This window comes from Syngnathoides biaculeatus, chromosome 11 (genome assembly GCF_019802595.1).
Source record: "Syngnathoides biaculeatus isolate LvHL_M chromosome 11, ASM1980259v1, whole genome shotgun sequence".
NCBI classification, from domain to species: Eukaryota; Metazoa; Chordata; class Actinopteri; order Syngnathiformes; family Syngnathidae; genus Syngnathoides; species Syngnathoides biaculeatus.
Genome location: NC_084650.1, coordinates 30374224 through 30394366, shown reverse-complemented (window position 1 = coordinate 30394366; position 20143 = coordinate 30374224). Strand labels below are relative to the sequence as shown.

General features: G+C 47.0%; 4 protein-coding genes across 8 annotated transcripts in view; all 4 read right to left on the bottom strand.

Annotated features, from left to right (window-relative positions):
• The window catches only part of LOC133509082 (protocadherin gamma-C5-like), a 121016-nt gene that overhangs the window by 69025 nt on the left and 31848 nt on the right, over window positions 1-20143 (bottom strand). Inside the window, exon 1 of one of the 5 annotated variants that reach the window (XM_061835775.1) lies at window positions 1512-4039. The exons of the other annotated variants lie outside the window; for them this stretch is intronic. Within the exon in view, the coding sequence (XP_061691759.1) occupies window positions 1512-3926 (2415 nt within the window). The 5' untranslated portion in view covers window positions 3927-4039. Of the gene's footprint in view, window positions 1-1511; window positions 4040-20143 lie in introns of those variants that run through there. 5 annotated transcript variants of the gene reach the window in all.
• On the bottom strand, window positions 11318-14380 carry LOC133509087 (protocadherin beta-16-like). The gene is given in 3 exon segments (XM_061835788.1): window positions 11318-11844; window positions 11847-12360; window positions 12363-14380. Coding segments are annotated over 3 exon segments (2442 nt in total). The 5' UTR covers window positions 14211-14380; the 3' UTR covers window positions 11318-11764.
• The window catches only part of LOC133509086 (protocadherin beta-16-like), a 42383-nt gene continuing 37561 nt past the window's right edge, over window positions 15322-20143 (bottom strand). The window contains exon 2 of the mRNA XM_061835787.1: window positions 15322-16587. The gene's annotated coding sequence lies outside the window, so the exon portion shown is untranslated. The remainder of the gene's footprint in view (window positions 16588-20143) is intronic.
• LOC133508977 (protocadherin gamma-C3-like) lies at window positions 15595-19177 on the bottom strand. The gene is given in 3 exon segments (XM_061835582.1): window positions 15595-15600; window positions 16824-16907; window positions 16909-19177. Coding segments are annotated over 3 exon segments (2355 nt in total). The 5' UTR covers window positions 19174-19177.

Sequence of the window (20143 nt, the reverse complement as noted above, 5' to 3'; positions counted from 1 at the left end):
ATTTTTGAAAGTTAATTCCGTTGAGACGAAATGAAAACATGTCTGATAGCACGACAGCCAGAGTTTTGTCCGATATCGTTCAACATTTAGAAAGTGATAATAAACGAAGGTACGTGGAAAAATTACATCATGGATGTCGTGTCATGTAGAATTGACCGAAATAATTCTCGTCTTGTGACGGCAGAGGTAAGTTGCAACTTGCAATAGGATATGTTATAATCCATAACTCGCATAAAATAGGTCATTAGATCTCGCTATGATTTTGTTATAAGTTATTGCCGATACAGAAGGCCTTTTAAAACTAACAACAACAAATCTAACTGGAGCTTGGACTTTATTACGTCTGTAATGAACCAAGAAGTATTCATGCATTGATGTTACTGTTTTTGAAATATTATAGTCATCCATATCCCGTTTTGTGTTAAAACTTAAGCCCATCGCAATGTTACGGACATCTCCTTTTTACAACGATTTCCCAGGAAATTTATCTATATCTGATAATGACAAAGAAATGGGCAACATGATTTCAATTTCTACTGTCCACTATATTGGCATTATGATGAGAAATTGAAGTGGAGAAAATTGTATTATCCCTTTTTTAAAAATTCCGAGATGCTCCATTCTCTGTATTTCGTTGGACACCATCCATCCCGTTAAATTAGCGAAATCAGTCGATCTTTTTCCGGTCTTTTCAGTTGGTATTCTAGAGAATGTTCTATTTGAAGAACTTTCTCACCTGCTGACAACCAACAACACAACAGGTCTCGGGCATTGTGAAAAATCTGCTCCGGTTCAACGACTCCCACACTGCCGAGCAGCTTTTGTTTGACTGGGAATATGGCGTTGTAAACAAACGACGTCATGCGCACCAAGGTCTTTCGGTCACAAAGCCATTTCCAAGGCTTTGGGGCTCCAGCGAACCACTCTCAGAGGCAATGTCCACAAGAGGAGAAAACTGGGAACAGTGGCAAACAATTGTCGCAAACGCTTGATTTCAGGGACGGCTGCCGAGGGTGGCACAACCCGTGATTCGGGTCAAGGGGCAATTACGTTTTCACGGAGGGTCTGAAAGGTTTGCGTTTATTTTGTGCTTTCAAAAATTGAATTGTCATTTGAAAACTGTATTTGGTATTTTCTTGGGTTATCTCTGAGTGAAACCAAATTTGATTTGATCATTTGAAAACTTTCTGTAGGAAAGATGTGCAAAAAAAAAAAAAGGATAGGGGGGGTCCCGTTTTACGGCACTGTATGCAGCCTGGATGAATTCCATATTCACGCATGTGATAACTTTCAAAATTGAATCACCTCAGATCTGAATGCCACTAATTTGTAACAGTATGACATTCAACTCAAGAGGAGAATATGTGCCACATACGGCTCTCACTGGGAAGCAGTAAAAACTGTAAATGACATGTGCATGAAAACAGGTCAAAAAATTGCAGTCATCTACAAAAACAATTGTGAGCTATTTCCTGGAAAGGCAAAAAATTACTTTACATCACATGACTAACCTCTAAAGGAGAGTCAGGTTCGTCCAGGATGTTCTTTTCGCTGCGCAACTTGTGCACGGTGCCCGTCGAAGTGGCGTCCACGAGCAGCACGTTGTGACCGGCAGCACTTTTGGCGGATCGGGCGGTGCCGCAGGCCTCGTAATTGTAGACGTGCGGGAGAGTCCCCGCCGTCCCCAAAGTGTCGGAGTAGCGCGGCGGATAATACGGAATGACGGGGAGGTTGGAGCCGTACGGGACGCGAGACTGTCTCCATCTGTACACTTTGACCGATATGATGAGCAGCAAGCAGACCACGAAGAGGAAGGAGACCACAGCCAAAGCCAAGACCAGGTAAAAAGTCAGCCGCTCGTCGGCCTCCCGCTCGTCCTCGTCGGCGAACTCCGACCTCAGCACTTGGGGGAAGCCGTCCGCCAGCGCCACGTTAACCACCACCGTAGCCGAACGAGAGGGCTGCCCGTTGTCCTCCACGACGACGGTCAGTCTTTGTTTGACGGCATCTTTATCGGTCACTTGGCGGACGGTTCGCATTTCTCCATTGTGGAGGCCCACTTCAAACAGCGCCCCCCTGTCGGGGGAAGATTTCTGCTGCACTTTGTAGGAGAGCCAGGCGTTCTGGCCAGAGTCCACGTCCACCGCCACCACTTTCGTCACCAGGTAGCCCGCGTCCGCCGAACGAGGCACCATTTCGGCGTGCGGCCCCGAGCCGCCCGCCTGGACCGGGTACAGCACCTGAGGGGCGTTGTCGTTCTGGTCCCGGATCAGGACGCGGACGGCGGCCGCCGAGCTCAGCGGAGGGGATCCGGAGTCGCGGGCGCTCACGTTGAAGCGGAAGGACTGGATTTGCTCGTAATCGAAGGATCGGAGCGCCCGGACCACGCCGCTCTCCGGATGGACGGAGACCAAAGAAGACACGGCTACTCCGTGAACTTCTTCCTCCTCCAGGAAGTACGACACTCGAGCGTTCTGGCCCCAGTCTGCGTCAACGGCACTGACAGTAAAGACGGAAAAACCGGGAGGGTTGTTCTCTGGGATTGTCTTCCTGTATTCCGACTGATGGAATTTGGGCGGGTTGTCGTTCACGTCAGATATTTTAACGTTGATGTTTTGACTGCTCGACAGAGGCGGGGAGCCGTGGTCGGACACCGTTATGGTCACGTTGTATTCGGGGACGCTTTCCCGGTCTAAGAAGTTTTCGGTTACGATGGTGTAGTAACCTTCTAAGGAAGACTCAATTTTAAAAGGGACGTCATCATTTATGGAGCACTTGACAACACCGTTGCCGTCGGAGTCGTCGTCATTGATGTTAAAAACAGCCACGGTTGCGCCTGGGGGAGAATCCTCAGGTATGGACTGAGAAAATGACATCAGCTTGATTGTGGGGACGTTGTCATTCTCATCAATTACGTTGATGAAAACTTTACAAGTGTCTGTGTAACCTCCGTGGTCTCTTGCTTGGACGTTTAATTCATAACTCTGTGATTTTTCAAAATCTAGTCGACCTGTGATTTTAATTTCTCCTGTTTTAACATCTACATTAAAAAGTTCTCTCTCATCCTTGGTAATATGAGGAGTGGAATAAGTGACGTCACCGTTGAGGCCTGCATCTGCGTCACTTGCACTCACGGTAGTGATTAAGGTTCCTGCAGGTGAATTTTCTCTCACATCTACCTTATAAACAGCTTGTGTGCAGACTGGCGCGTTGTCATTGGCGTCCAGAACAGTAATTTGAATTTTGACGGACCCAGATCGATGTGGCTCGCCGCCATCTGAAGCGATCAGCACGAGCGTGAGAGTCTCCTCCTTCTCCCGGTCTAAAAGCTTCTGTAAAACCATTTCGATAACATTTCTTCCATTTCGTTGGCTCTTTATTTCCAATTTAAAAAGATCTGATGGTTTTAGTGCATATTTTTGAATGTCATTTATTCCAACATCAGGGTCAGCTGCATTGGCGAGTGAGAAACGAGTGCCCACTGCAGCGTTCTCAACGATTTCCAAATGAATTTCCGGCTGCGGGAAGGACGGACTGTTGTCATTAATGTCCACGACCTCCACCGTTACGCGATAAAGCTGGATGGGATTTTCTAAAATGACGTCGAAAGTGAAGCTGCAGGGCGTCGTCTTCCCACAAAGCTCCTCTCGGTCGATGCGCTCCCGAATGACAAGTGTGCCTTTGTCTCGCATTAACTCCACGTACTGTCGGCCTCCTTTGGTAATAATACGAGCTTTACCTGCTACTAGTCTGGCCACATCCAAGCCCAAATCTCTCGCAATGTTCCCAACGAAAGAGCCTTCTGCCTGCTCCTCCGCTACGGAGTAGCGAGCCTGTCCGCTGACGGAGCGCAGCTCGCAGAGACAAAGAACGACAAGCAGCGTGCGCCATCGGCCTCTGACGGCGCGCAGCCACGAACAGGCCATCGCGGATCCCAAAATATCCAAATAGCGACAAGAATCCTCGGGAATGAAAGTCCTCGGTCCGATGTTCCCAAACGCAAGACGACAATCCACAGAAAAAGCGAGCAGAGCGTCGTCTTCCTCGTCTGCGGAGCTCCAAAAGGAGTCCGAGGGGAGGACTGCTGCGCGGACTCGTTTCCTTCCAATTCAATGACGTGTCACGAGCGGCGCTCGCAGCATTTTGTCGGTAGTGCACCTCCGCGCCACTGACAAGCGAATCTGGCTGCTGGTTTGGCCTCTGTGGCCACCCACGAGCACAAAAGCAACGGAAGGAGGGGAAAAAATCATCTTGGACTGATCACGCCGAAAGACTCGGGCTCTTTACATTTATCATCACGTGATATCTTGTATTGGAATGTGAAAAATGAGTAAAAAATAAAAAAAAAAAATACATTGACCTCAAGTGCTTTAAAAAATATTGACCTGAAAGTGATATCAATATAACTTTGATTTGAATGTATTTTTTTTCTTACAAAAACTCAAGACTCATAATTCACATTTTCTTACTTGAATAATGTTTTCAGTATGGAATCCAGACTCTTTTCCAACACAAACAGAAGTTCTTCGAACATGAAGAAATGTTATGGGATGCTTATGAACTGTTTGTGCCTTTCCAGGATCATATCAAAATTATGGGAACACAATGTGTTGTGGCACAACAGCTGGGGGAAATGATATCAAGGAACAGAAAGGGTGGACAAAAAGAAGCCGTAAAAATGGAATCGTTGCTACAACTTTACGTGCGCCTGAAGTGACGTCAGCGCCTCGCACTTCCAGCACCATGGACAACGACTATCAGCATCCGGCCCAACACATTTGAGTTGTCACCACACGTTTCTTTACTTTTCATTTGAGTTATTAGTCATGGACAGAAAACTACGATTATGTAATTCAACCGTGCTTGAAAACATATTTAAAATGTCAAGAATCTACAAGTTCCACAAAAAGGACAATTATAAGGCAAAAATGTCTGTCTCACTTTGAAATATCAACCCTGGAAACTGGAAACTGATAACCACACAACAAAATGGTGAAACCTTTTTGAAGTAGATGCTGTCCCCAAAAAGCAGCCAATATATGGCAAATCTGCGCCATCTTCCAGCAATTTTTCCTTTTAATTTGATGTGATTGCAGGTCGTGCATTCAAGTCAGCCGCAAGAATTCCATCAACATGGACAACAACTTTCATCTGCAAAGACCAACTCATCGTTCTGTCGTTTAACATCACTGGTGAGAATTTCACTCTGTGTACTTTTTCTAAGAATTAATTATCACAGATGGTTAAGTGAATTTAATACTAAGTCAACAGAAAAGACAAATGTTTGAAAATGTAGTCGAGGTGCAAAGTTCTGATAGTAATTTGTACGGTTTGGCAACTTTCACTTTCCTCCAAGAAATTTGAAGCAAACTCTTTTTTTTTTTTTTTTTTAACTCTAATAGATTGTCCCAAACAATCTTTGTTGCCTGTGCTAGAAAAATAAAATCCTGCAAATATGCTCATTCACGTGATAACTAAATCCACGGCATAAAGCAGAAAAATAGTGCAGTGATGCGGTCGGGTGAGCGGTAGGGGGCGTTGGTGAAAGTGAGCCGCAGGTAAACAGGAAGTCCTTTTGTGGCCACGCCACGTGATGGCCTGTCAACGTCATTCATTATCCAAAAGGCAGATCTTTAACTCCACCAGTTAAGAACAAAATTAAAACCATCTAAACTCGAATAATACATTTTTTTTAAAGCTTCGAATCAGGGCCGTCACTGAGCTGGATCGATGCGGTGCTAAGCCCTCAGAATATGGACAGGATTTGAGAAACTACAGTTTATAGCTTGATCACAAAATTTCACAAATTGCTCACAAAGACGGAGGAACTGTTCGACGGCTTTGCACGAAATCATCGTTAAAGTTGCCCTGTTATTTCAATATGTTTTGTCATGCAATACCCAAGAGAAAAACATTATTTTTAATGCATTCCGACCCCCCCACTACACACAAATGTGAACATTATTTAATGTAATATGCACAAAATCCATCCATCCATTTTCCAAGGCACTTGTCCTCACAAAGGTCACTTGAGTACCGGAGTCCATATCAGCTAACGCCATGCAGGCGAAAGGCAGACTACACCCTGAACCGGTCCCCACACCAACCGGTTGCAGGGCACGCCGACACCATCAAGGAGTGGGAATCGATCCCATGCTGCCCACACCAAAAGCAGGCGTGTGTAGCACTACATCATCGGTGTTGCTGCTGCACTAAATGGAAAGTAAACATGATGTATTGCTCTCCACTCCCCCAACTGTTCCTCCAACTGCTTCCTGCTTTCAGTGCAACTCACAATCTCATCTCTGAACATGCACTACCGCACTATTTCTGTGTTCTTTTACTTTCACGTACTGAACACACAAAAGTAATATAAATGTATATATCACTACAAGACCAAGGCTCGATAATCCACATTATGAAAACAAAAATAAATTGAAACAAATGCACTAATTTCACTCACCAAAGTCGACATCTGGGAGAAGTTTCCCGATGTTTGCTCGACGCCGTGCGGCCCGTCAGCGTCCGCTCCGTCCACACTGACTAAACTTTGACTCACGGCTTGCGTATTCGTCACGTGACTTTTTGCGGTGGCGCAGGCCTCGTAATTGTAGACGTGCGGGAGAGTCCCCGCCGTCCCCAAAGTGTCGGAGTAGCGCGGCGGATAATACGGAATGACGGGGAGGTTGGAGCCGTACAGGACGCGAGACTGTCTCCATCTGTACACTTTGACCGATATGATGAGCAGCAAGCAGACCACGAAGAGGAAGGAGACCACAGCCAAAGCCAAGACCAGGTAAAAAGTCAGCCGCTCGTCGGGCTCCCGCTCGTCCTCGTCGGCGAACTCCGACCTCAGCACTTGGGGGAAGCCGTCCGCCAGCGCCACGTTAACCACCACCGTAGCCGAACGAGAGGGCTGCCCGTTGTCCTCCACGACGACGGTCAGTCTTTGTTTGACGGCATCTTTATCGGTCACTTGGCGGACGGTTCGCATTTCTCCATTGTGGAGGCCCACTTCAAACAGCGCCCCCCTGTCGGGGGAAGATTTCTGCTGCACTTTGTAGGAGAGCCAGGCGTTCTGGCCAGAGTCCACGTCCACCGCCACCACTTTCGTCACCAGGTAGCCCGCGTCCGCCGAACGAGGCACCATTTCGGCGTGCGGCCCCGAGCCGCCCGCCTGGACCGGGTACAGGACCTGAGGGGCGTTGTCGTTCTGGTCCCGGATCAGGACGCCCACGCTCACGTTGCTGAAGAGAGGAGGGGAGCCTCCGTCCTGCGCTCGCACCACAAAGTCCAGACGCTTGATTTGCTCGTAGTCCAAGGAGCGCACGGCGCTGATAATTCCACTTTGGGCGTTGACGGACACAAATTCGGCCACGGGAGTTCCCCCGATCTCGCCCGGCTCCAACATGTAGGAGACACGAGCGTTCTGGTTTTCGTCCGGGTCTTTGGCACTCACTCTCAGCACAGAAGCACCCGGTGAGTTGTTTTCGGCAAGTTTGGCATGATAAAAGCTAACCGGAAACGCAGGTGCATTGTCGTTGATGTCCGAAACTTTCAAATGAAAAGTTCTCTTGGTGGAGAGGGGGGGCGAGCCGGCGTCAGACGCAACAACTGTGATATTATATTCGGACACAGTTTCGCGATCGAAATCGGCATTGGTCATCAAGGTGAAATAATTTCTCAAGTTGGACTTAATTCGAAATGGAACGCGGCCTTCGATTGCACAGGTCACGTGACCGTTGTCACCGGAATCCTGGTCCTTCACATTCACGATGCCAATGGTGGTACCGGCGGGGGAGTCTTCTGAAACTGGACTCGTGAAGGACATCACATTGAGGACGGGGGCATTGTCATTCATATCCAGTACTTCAATTTCCACTTTTGTAGACTCACTCAGCCCTCCTTGATCTTTGGCTTCAACCATGAACTCGATTGTTTTGTCTTTTTCATAATCGATTTGATTCACGACAGATATGCATCCTGTCATCTCGTCTATATGGAATAAATCTGCTATTTCTGCTTTTGATTTTGAAAATGAATATGTTACTTTCCCATATGAACCGCTATCTGCGTCTGTTGCATTCACCGTCAGAACGTGAGTGCCTTTTGGGGAATTTTCAATCACTTTTCCTTTATATAAAGTTTGATTGAAAACAGGCACATTATCATTAATATCTAAAATATTAATTTCTATATTCACTGTACCTGACTTCTGTGGACTTCCTCCGTCCACAGCAACTAATTTGAGTGAAAGTCGAGGCTGTTGTTCCCTGTCCAAAGCTTTCTGCAGAACCATTTCTGCATATTTACTCCCCCCTGGACTGACGTGTTGCTTTAACACAAAATTATCACTCGGTGTCAAAATGTAACTCTGCACGCCGTTTGTCCCCACATCAGCATCATACGCACTCTCCAAAAAAAACGGGAGCCGAGTGCAGCAGACTCGCTGATTTCAAACCGCAAATGATTATTTTTAAAAGTGGGAGCGTTGTCGTTGACGTCCACCACCTCGATGGTGACGGGGTGCAATTCCATGGGGTTTTCCAACAAAATCTCGAAGGTGAAGCTGCACGGCGTCACGTCTCCACACAGCCGTTCTCGGTCGATCCTCTCACGGACAACCAGGAGCCCTTTGTCCGCCCTCAGCTCGGCGTACTGGACGTTCTCCCCGGTGACGATGCGGGCCCGCCCAGAACGGAGTCTTTTCAGATCCAAACCGAGATCTTGGGCCACATTTCCCACCAGCGAGCCTTTTTTCATCTCCTCGGGGATTGAGTAGCGGATTTGGGCCTCGGTCGCATTCAGAAAAAAGCACCAAAAGACAAAGAGGCAGGCCGCACGTCGCCATCGCATTCCTCCGTGGAATGGATGAATATTTTTAGACTCCATAAGATCTTAAAAATAGTCAAATAAAACGAAGCAAACGAAAAAAAATAGGACAGAAGCAAACCAGGCGCGATTAGATCGGCGTTATTTAAGATCAACGATTGTGCGTTGTTGACTCGAAGCTCTCTCGTGCCGAATGGCAGCGACAGAGGAGGGAGCTGGGCTGCATCAAACAGCATCAACACATCCATTTACCGTGTCATAGCGCCCCTTAGAGGCACATATGGAAAAGTGTCCATGACTGTGAGAATACAAGTTGCAAAATAAGCGGAGAAAAAAAAAACGTTCGAGTGCGCCATGTACTGTTAAATAACTGCATTAAAATAATAAAACATTAAATATTTTTTTTCCTAGTTAAGGTTGTCACTTGACTACAAAGTGAAAATACCACATTTACAGTAAGGAAGTTGTGTGAGTAATATAAAACAGGATTATTGATGTGAATTGTTGAGGATGAGCGCTGGTCACCAAATCCATTGGAAAGTGGCCTTCAGCACCACGGACAGAGAAAAACTGCACGAGGACCTCACTGCTAACTTTGGGCCAAGCCAAACATTTTTGGGAAAAGTCGACTGTATGACAGGCTCTACGTCCTCCTATAATCATACACAATAACAACGATCAATCATCATTTAATGTTGTAGGTATGGTGCAACTTTGACAGAATCAGATTCTATTTCTTGTCCCTTGAAGGGCAATTGGTGTTCCCATTGAACAGAAAATTAAGACACTCTGAGCCCGATCCAAGATTTTAGACGTTTACATTCCTGAGTAGCGACCTTCATTTCACTCAAACCCTTGTGCTGAAGGGTCTGAACACTTTGCAAGTCCTCCCATTTTTTAGACTTTTCAGTCACAAACGAGTTCTAAAAAAAAAAAAAAATTCCATCACGTGTGTTCAAGCACTTAAACCCTCAACACTGACATGTCTCCAGTGTTGAAAATGGTGGACTTACAGATTGTACTCCATCATACTACAAATGCAATCAAATATACCGACAAAATTTCCAAAACTGAAAACATGAACGACTGAGGACAGCCATTTTCCTCTCAGACGCTCAATCCAAATGAAAGGAGAACTGTTTTCAATTTGAAGCCACACAAGGTTGTCACCAATCATTGTGGTGGTCCATGCACAAAATGTCATCTTTTGTGATATGGATGATCATGACAAAGGTGTCCGCTACTTTCAAAAATACTCAGGACAAACTCAGATTAAAAGGAGCCACAAGCAAGAAGTTGCTCAGCTACAACCAAATATATAAAACCAAGGAAACATGCGAGGGACTCGAGATGAGCTACAATCAAACATCTTCACCTTGGAATTGGTTATGATGCTTGCAAAACTACATTTTAAAATGCTCAACTACATGAGACGTGAGAGTGAAAAAAATTAGGGGTCAAATCGTCCCTTGTATCACAGAATTTCCCCAAAAACCTTCAAGAATTGTCACCAGGGTGAGCTCACGGAATGCATGCTTGAGGGCCCAGGCCCAAAAGTTCTGTTTTCTGCTCTTATTTTGAAAGCCAACATTTCACCACTTCTCATAGCGGAAATCGAACTTGATGACAAACTCAAATTGGACTCCCTCAAGCACGAACATGAAAAAGAAAAGGCACGCAAAACCTTTGAACACACAGTACTTGCTTTAACAATGAATGAATGTTTGGCCACATTTTTGTCTCACTCCAGACAGCCGGCGGCAAAAAGCAGAGTGGGCGGGCTGGAGGGAGTTTGCAGTGATTTGATTTGAGGGGGCACGGCACTCATTTGAGGGTGCTGTGCCCCCTCTTAGCCAAGCAAACAACTGGCCCTGATTCCAAGTTCGACACAGACACATTACTTCCAGATATCGTCACGACAACGTATACCCGTACATGATCAGTGATGAGCCATGCAAAAGATACGCCGCGACCTTGAAGAACGTTCAAAGGACCACTTACATAAACATGGAGAAATGTGAAACATTTAACCCAACAGAGCTGACATCTGAGAGTTTCGGTTGCAGACATCTGCTCAGCGTCCGTGCAGCACGTCAGGAGCTGATCCATCCAATCTCACGAAATTTCGACTCACGGTTTGAATATTCTGAACTTGACATTTTGCAGTAGCACCTCAAAATTGTTCACTCAAATGTACAATCAATCATTGCACATGGAGCATGTATACATTTGTAAACTCACGAACATATCCGACTTTGAAATCGGCCTCCCCTAAGATATGAATTGCAATGATATAAAAAATTATGACATTCAGTCTACAACCACAAATATTAGCTATTTTATGCAAAGACAAACCTTTATTTTTTTTACGTCACATGACTAACCTCTAGTGGAGCGTCTGGTTTGTCCAGGTCATGGAGTAGATGTTGGATGTAATGAACATAAATACGCAAGCAAAAGTCAACGGAGTAGATGTTGCACATTACTACCCACCTCTGGTCATAATATCATAAGTTTGAATGGATGCACGAAGTCGACTTGTTTCATCAGTCTCAAGTCACAAAAAACTGGACCAATATAAAAAAAAAAAATAAACAGCAAAATAAAGTCATATTTCTTTTCGAAAATGTTAAATAGTTTTCTTACTTTTAGAATTCATCTATTGACATTCCACTTGCTGACAAGTGGAATAGCATTAAACTGAAGTGAAGAAAATAAACTACAAAAACACATTGTTGAGGCCATATGTACATATTTGCATGACTTTGTTTTTTAAATTTTTGAAAGCATGATCATAAGGATTGCTAAGGGAGACAAAAATCATCCATTTGCTCAATTTGTCCAAAGTGTCAAATGGAATCTGATGAAGAGTAAAAATTGTTGGGCGACTGTTGCTTGGCAAACGAAACAACAACAAGACCAGGAAACGTTTTCACAACATGAATGCAAATGATGTCATGTGACCAACCTCAAGAGGAGAGTCAGGTTCGTCCAGGATGTTCGTTTCGCTCCCAACTTGTGCACGGTGCCCGTCGAACTGGCGTCCACGAGCAGCACGTTGTGACCGGCAGCACTTTTGGCGGATCGGGCGGTGCCGCAGGCCTCGTAATTGTAGACGTGCGGGAGAGTCCCCGCCGTCCCCAAAGTGTCGGAGTAACGCGGCGGATAATACGGAATGACGGGGAGGTTGGAGCCGTACAGGTCCCGAGACTGTCTCCACCTGTACACTCTGACCGATATGATGAGCAGCAAGCAGACCACGAAGAGGAAGGAGACCACAGCCAAAGCCAAGACCAGGTAAAAAGTCAGCCGCTCGTCGGCCTCCCGCTCGTCCTCGTCGGCGAACTCCGACCTCAGCACTTGGGGGAAGCCGTCCGCCAGCGCCACGTTAACCACCACCGTAGCCGAACGAGAGGGCTGCCCGTTGTCCTCCACGACGACGGTCAGTCTTTGTTTGACGGCATCTTTATCGGTCACTTGGCGGACGGTTCGCATTTCTCCATTGTGGAGGCCCACTTCAAACAGCCCCCCCTGTCGGGGGAAGATTTCTGCTGCACTTTGTAGGAGAGCCAGGCGTTCTGGCCAGAGTCCACGTCCACCGCCACCACTTTCGTCACCAGGTAGCCCGCGTCCGCCGAACGAGGCACCATTTCGGCGTGCGGCCCCGAGCCGCCCGTCTGGACCGGGTACAGCACCTGAGGGGCGTTGTCGTTCTGGTCCCGGATCAGGACGCGGACGGCGGCCGCCGAGCTCAGCGGAGGGGATCCGGAGTCGCGGGCGCTCACGTTGAAGCGGAAGGACTGGATTTGCTCGTAATCGAAGGATCGGAGCGCCCGGACCACGCCGCTCTCCGGATGGACGGAGACCAAAGAAGACACGGCTACTCCGTGAACTTCTTCCTCCTCCAGGAAGTACGACACTCGAGCGTTCTGGCCCCAGTCTGCGTCAACGGCACTGACAGTAAAGACGGAAAAACCGGGAGGGTTGTTCTCTGGGATTGTCTTCCTGTATTCCGACTGATGGAATTTGGGCGGGTTGTCGTTCACGTCAGATATTTGAACGTTGATGTTTTGACTGCTCGACAGAGGCGGGGAGCCCTGGTCGGACACGTTTATGGTCACGTTGTATTCGGGGACGCTTTCCCGGTCTAAGAAGTTTTCGGTTACGATGGTGTAGTAACCTTCTAAGGAAGACTCAATTTTAAAAGGGACGTCATCATTTATGGAGCACTTGACAACACCGTTGCCGTCGGAGTCGTCGTCATTGACGTTAAAAACAGCCACGGTTGCGCCTGGGGGAGAATCCTCAGGTATGGACTGAGAAAATGACATCAGCTTGATTGTGGGGACGTTGTCATTCTCATCAATTACGTTGATGAAAACTTTACAAGTATCTGTGTAACCTCCGTTGTCTCGAGCCTGCACATTTAACTGATAACCGTTTGACTTTTCGAAATCTAATTTACCTGTAACTTTAATTTCTCCTGTTTTAATATTTACATCAAAAAGCTGCTCTGTATCTTTCGCCGAACGAGTGGAATAAGTGACGTCACCGTTGAGGCCTGCATCTGCGTCACTTGCACTCACGGTAGTGATCAAGGTTCCTGCAGGTGAATTTTCTCGCACATCTACCTTATAAACAGCTTGCGTGCACACTGGCGCGTTGTCGTTGGCGTCCAGAACCGTAATGTGAATTTTCTCTGTCCCTGATCGATGCGGCTCGCCACCATCTGAAGCGATCAGCACGAGCGTGAGGGTCTCCTCCTTCTCCCGGTCTAAAGGCTTCTGTAAAACCATTTCGATGAATTTTACACCATCTGGTTGGCTTTGTATTTCCAGTTTAAAATTATCTGATGGTTTTAGTGCATATTTTTGAATGGCATTGATTCCAACATCTGGGTCATTCGCATTCTCGAGTGAGAAACGAGTGCCCACTGCAGCGTTCTCAACGATTTCCAAATGAATTTCCGGCTGCGGGAAGGACGGACTGTTGTCATTAATGTCCACGACCTCCACCGTTACGCGATAAAGCTGGATGGGATTTTCTAAAATGACGTCGAAATTGAAGCTGCAGGGCGTCGTCTTCCCACAAAGCTCCTCTCGGTCGATGCGCTCCCGAATGACAAGTGTGCCTTTGTCTCGCATTAACTCCACGTACTGTCGGCCTCCTTTGGTAATAATACGAGCTTTACCTGCTACTAGTCTGGCCACATCCAAGCCCAAATCTCTCGCAATGTTCCCAACGAAAGAGCCTTCTGCCTGCTCCTCCGCTACGGAATAGCGAGCCTGTCCGCTGACGGAGCGCAGCTCGCAGAGACAAAGAACGACAAGCAGCGTGCGCCATCGGCCTCTGACGGCGCGCAGCCACGAACAGGCCATCGCGGATCCCAAAATATCCAAATAGCGACAAGAATCCTCGGGAATGAAAGTCCTCGGTCCGATGTTCCCAAACGCAAGACGACAATCCACAGAAAAAGCGAGCAGAGCGTCGTCTTCCTCGTCTGCGGAGCTCCAAAAGGAGTCCGAGGGGAGGACTGCTGCGCGGACTCGTTTCCTTCCAATTCAATGACGTGTCACGAGCGGCGCTCGCAGCATTTTGTCGGTAGTGCACCTCCGCGCCACTGACAAGCGAATCTGGCTGCTGGTTTGGCCTCTGTGGCCACCCACGAGCACAAAAGTAACGGCATGACGGGAAAAAATCATCTTGGACTGATCACGCCGAAAGACTCGGGCTCTTTACATTTATCATCACGTGATATCTTTTATTGGAATGCAAAATAATAAATCAAAAACAAAAAATATATATATTGACATGAAAGTGATGTCAATATATAATATTTAAGAAAATATTTCCCTCAAAGTGCTGTCAAAATATGTGGATCTCATATTGGAGTCAATAAAACTCGGATTTGAAAAAGAATAATTATAAAAAGTCAAGGCTTATAATTCACATTTTCTTACTTGAATAATGTTTTTAATATGGAACCCAGACTATTTTCCAAACAAACATGAATAAATGTTATGGGATGTTTATTCGCTGTTTGTGCCTTTCCAGAATAATATCACAATCATGGGAACACAATGTGTTCTGCCACAACTGCTGAGTAAATTGATAGAGAACAGAAAAGGCAGGCAAAAAGAAGCCGGAGAAGTGGAATCCTTGCGACGACTTGACGTGCGCCTGAAGTGACGTCAGCGCCACGCATTTCCAGCACCATGGACAACGACTATCAACATCCGGCTCAACACATTTCAGTTGTCACCACAGGTTTTTTTTTTTTTTTTTTTTTACTTTTGATTTGAGTTAATGGTCATGGGCAGAAAACCACGACTATCTCATTCAACAATGCTTAAAAAGTATTTCACATATAAAGAGTCTTTCTGCCGCACAAAATCCATTCATCCATTCTCCAAGCTGCTTATCCTCACAGAGGTCCTTGGAGTACCGGAGCCAATACCAGCTAACACTAGCCGAAAGCTAGAACGACACCATGAACCGGTCGGCAGCGAGTCGCAGGGCACATGTCGACACCATCACTGAGCGGGAATCGATCCCACGCTGCTCGCACCAAAGGCAGGCGTGTGTAGCACTACATCATCAGTATTGCTGCTGCACAAAATGGAAAGTAAACATAATGTATTAATCTTCACTCTCCCAATTGTTCCTCCAACTGCTTCCTGCTTTCACTGCAACTCGCAATCTCATCTCTGAACATCATCGTCCATGACGATTCCACTCCAACCTCACCTGTCATCCCATCCGTCACCACTCCAAACGGGAAGGGGCTTGGGTATAATCCCTGATGCACACCTGCCTGCACCTTCCACTGCTCTCTCACCCCTCAACACTGTTCTGATGACCTCATACATGTCCTTTATTATTCGAGCATGGTAAATTCATATTTGCCGCTCTAGACTTCCGCATGGAGTACCAAAGTTCCTCTCTGGGTTCTGTCAGGCTTTTGCATGACTCCGTAGCTCCTTCTGACCTACGATGTACTTCATCAACACTCTCAAGCCAAACAATGCATTTGTAGTACTCAAACTGGGCACGAAACAATACTGTTGCTTACAAATACATTTTTCCTGATCCGAGCCTTCACGACTCTTTCCAAGAACTTCATTTTGAGACTCATCAACTTTCCTCCTCTAAACTTCCACAGCCCTGCGCAACACTCTTGTTTTGAAAAAAACAAACAAAAAAAAAAATGGTACCAGCAGCTTTTGTCTTCATTCCTCAGGCCTCTTCTCACCCGCTAGTATTCTGTTGAACAAGTTGGTCAATAAAACTCCAGAGCCAACTGTCAAAATTGCTCCCATACCTCCACAGGCATTCCCCTGCTTTTCATCCTATTCAGTATCTTTCCCAGTCCAACTTTACTAATCATTGCCACTTTCTGGTGCACGACACTTGCCTCATTTGATTTTCCTTCTCTCTATTTTTCCTCATTTATCAACTCCTCAAAGTATTCTTGACATGTGCTCCACACACTACTGGCAACATTTCCATCGACATCCTTAATCACCCTCACCTGCCGGACATTCTGCTCATCTCCATCCCTCTGTCTGGCCAACCCCTCGAGATCCTTTCCTTCTTCTTTGGTGTCGATAATGCAACCTTTACCATTGCCTGAAATCAAATGTCCGTGTATTCCTTTCACTTCTCGTCAGCCCTCTTGGGGTTCCACATCTTCTTTGCTTATGAATTTAATGGTTTCCTGTACTTTGAACTGCCTCCACCAAGTCTGCATCTCCCCTTTCAAGCGAGAAGATGCACTATTTCTGTGAATGATTACTTTCAGGTTTGACCACACAAAAGTAAAAGAAATATATGGATCAAGATAAGATCAAAGCTCCTCCATAATACACACGATGAACACAAAAATAAATTGAAACAAACAGACTAATTTGACTCACCAAAGTCGACATTTGCTTGACGCCATGCGGCCCGTCAGCGTCCGATCCATCCACACTGACTAAACTTTGACTCACGGCTTGCGTATTCGTCACGTGACTTTTTGCGGTGGCGCAGGCCTCGTAATTGTAGACGTGCGGGAGAGTCCCCGCCGTCCCCAAAGTCGGAGTAGTAGCGCGGCGGATAATACGGAATGACGGGGAGGTTGGAGCCGTACAGACGCGTCTCCGCCGCTTCACGCCGAAGTCTCCATCTGTACACTTTGACCGATATGATGAGCAGCAAGCAGACCACGAAGAGGAAGGAGACCACAGCCAAAGCCAAGACCAAGTAAAAAGTCAGCCGCTCGTCGGCCTCCCGCTCGTCCTCGTCGGCGAACTCCGACCTCAGCACTTGGGGGAAGCCGTCCGCCAGCGCCACGTTAACCACCACCGTAGCCGAACGAGAGGGCTGCCCGTTGTCCTCCACTACGACGGTCAGTCTTTGTTTGACGGCATCTTTATCGGTCACTTGGCGGACGGTTCGCATTTCTCCATTGTGGAGGCCCACTTCAAACAGCGCCCCCCTGTCGGGGGAAGATTTCTGCTGCACTTTGTAGGAGAGCCAGGCGTTCTGGCCAGAGTCCACGTCCACCGCCACCACTTTCGTCACCAGGTAGCCCGCGTCCGCCGAACGAGGCACCATTTCGGCGTGCGGCCCCGAGCCGCCCGTCTGGACCGGGTACAGGACCTGAGGGGCGTTGTCGTTCTGGTCCCGGATCAGGACGCCCACGCTCACGTTGCTGAAGAGAGGAGGGGAGCCTCCGTCCTGCGCTCGCACCACAAAGTCCAGACGCTTGATTTGCTCGTAGTCCAAGGAGCGCACGGCGCTGATAATTCCACTTTGGGCGTTGACGGACACAAATTCTGCAACGGGAGTTCCCCCGATCTCACCAGGCTCCAACATGTAGGAGACACGAGCGTTCTGGTTTTCGTCCGGGTCTTTGGCACTCACTCTCAGCACAGAAGCACCCGGCGAGTTGTTTTCGGCGAGGTTGGCGCGATAAAAGCTGACTGTAAACACAGGAGCGTTGTCGTTGACGTCCGAAACTTTCAAATGAAAAGTTCTCTTGGTGGAGTGGGGGGGCGAGCCGGCGTCGGACGCAACAACTGTGATGTTGTATTCGGACACACTTTCGCGATCGAAATCGGCGTCTGTCATTAAGGTGAAATAATTTCTCAAGCTGGACTTCATCCGAAATGGAACGCGGCCTTCGATCACACAGCTCACGTGACCGTTGTTGCCGGAATCCTGGTCCTTCACATTAATGATGCCAATGGTGGTACCGGCCGGGGAGTCTTCTGAAACTGGACTCGTGAAGGACATCACATTGAGGACGGGGGCATTGTCATTCAGATCCACGACTTCGATTTCCACCTTGCTGGAGTGTGTTAATGCACCTTGATCTTTGGCTTCAACCATAAATTCAATTTTTTTATCTTTTTCATAATCAATTTGGTTTGCTACAGATATACATCCTGTCATCTCATCGATTTTAAACAAATCTGCTATTCCTGCTTTTGATTTTGAGAATGAGTATGTAACTTGTGCGTTTGAGCCACTATCAGCATCCGTGGCATTCACAATCAGAACGAGGGTCCCTTTTGGGGCATTTTCAATCACTTTTGCTGTATAAAGGGATTGATTAAAGACGGGAGCATTATCATTTGCATCTTGAATATTAATATCTATATTCACTGTACCTGACTTCTGTGGACTTCCTCCGTCCACAGCCACTAATTTAAGTGAAAGCCGCGCCTGTTGTTCCCTGTCCAAGGCTTTCTGCAGAACCATTTCTGCATATTTACTTCCCCCCGGACTGACGTGTTGCTTTAACACAAAATTATCACTCGGTGTCAAAATGTAGCTCTGCACGCCGTTTGTCCCCACATCAGCATCATACGCACTCTCCAAAATAAAACGGGAGCCGAGTGCAGCAGACTCGCTTATTTCAAACCGCAAATGATTATTTTCAAAAGTGGGAGCGTTGTCGTTGACGTCCACCACCTCGATGGTGACGGGGTGCAATTCCATGGGGTTTTCCAACAAAATCTCGAAGGTGAAGCTGCACGGCGTCACGTCTCCACACAGCCGTTCTCGGTCGATCCTCTCACGGACAACCAGGAGCCCTTTGTCCGCCCTCAGCTCGGCGTACTGGACGCTCTCCCCGGTGACGATGCGGGCCCGCCCAGAACGGAGTCTTTTCAGATCCAAACCGAGATCTTGGGCCACATTTCCCACCAGCGAGCCTTTTTTCATCTCCTCGGGGATTGAGTAGCGGATTTGGGCCTCGGTCGCATTCAGAATAAAGCACCAAAAGACAAAGAGGCAGGCCGCACGTCGCCGTCGCAATCCTCCTCGGATTGAAATGTTTTTTTTAGACTCCATAAGAACTTAAAAATAGTCCAATAAAACGAAGCAAACGAAAAAAATAGGACAGAAGCAAACCAGGCGCGATTAGATCGGCGTTATTTAAGATCAACGATTGTGCGTTGTTGACTGGAAGCTCTCTGGTGCAGAATGGCAGCGATAGAGGAGGGAGCTGGACTGCATCACACAGCATCAGCACATCCATTTACCATGTTACAGCGCCCCTTAGAGGCACATATGCAAAATTGTCCAAGACTTTGAGAACACAAGTTTGAAAATAAGCGGAGGAAAAATAAAACGTTTACGTGCGTTATCTCCGGTTAAACAACTGCATTAACTCATAAAACATGAACAGAGAACTTTTTATTTCCTCGTTAAGGATGTCACTTGACCACAAAGTCAAAATAACACAGTTACAGGAAGGAAGTGAGTAAGAGTAAAAATAAATCACGATTATTGATTTGAATTCTCGAGGATGAGCGCTGGTCACCAAATCCATTGGAAGGTGGCCTTCAGCACCACGGACAGAGACAAAACTGCAAGAGGACCTCACAACTCACTTTGGGCCAAGCCAAACATCCATCGAACCATTCTCCGAGCCGCGTATCCTCACAAGGGCCAACAGATTTCAGGAGCCACTCCCAGCCAGCCATCTTCGGGTGAAATGCAACATCCAAAACTGGTCGCCAGCCAGTCACAGGGCACATATTGAGACAGTCACTGAGTGGAAATTAAACCCACACGCTGTCAGGCGAGAGTACCGTGACACAATCGGAGGACAGAGGTAAAAAAAAAAAAATTAATAAGTATGACCAGCACGCTCTATATCCTCTAATGATCAAAAATTTCAACAACCAAATTCCCCAAAAAATGTAAGAACATTTTTACATCCTTACAAGCCTACTACGCAGATGTGCTTGATGGAGACATTGTGTCACACTCATATCAGGCAATTCATTTTCATGAGTTGAGACAAATTAGAGCGCTT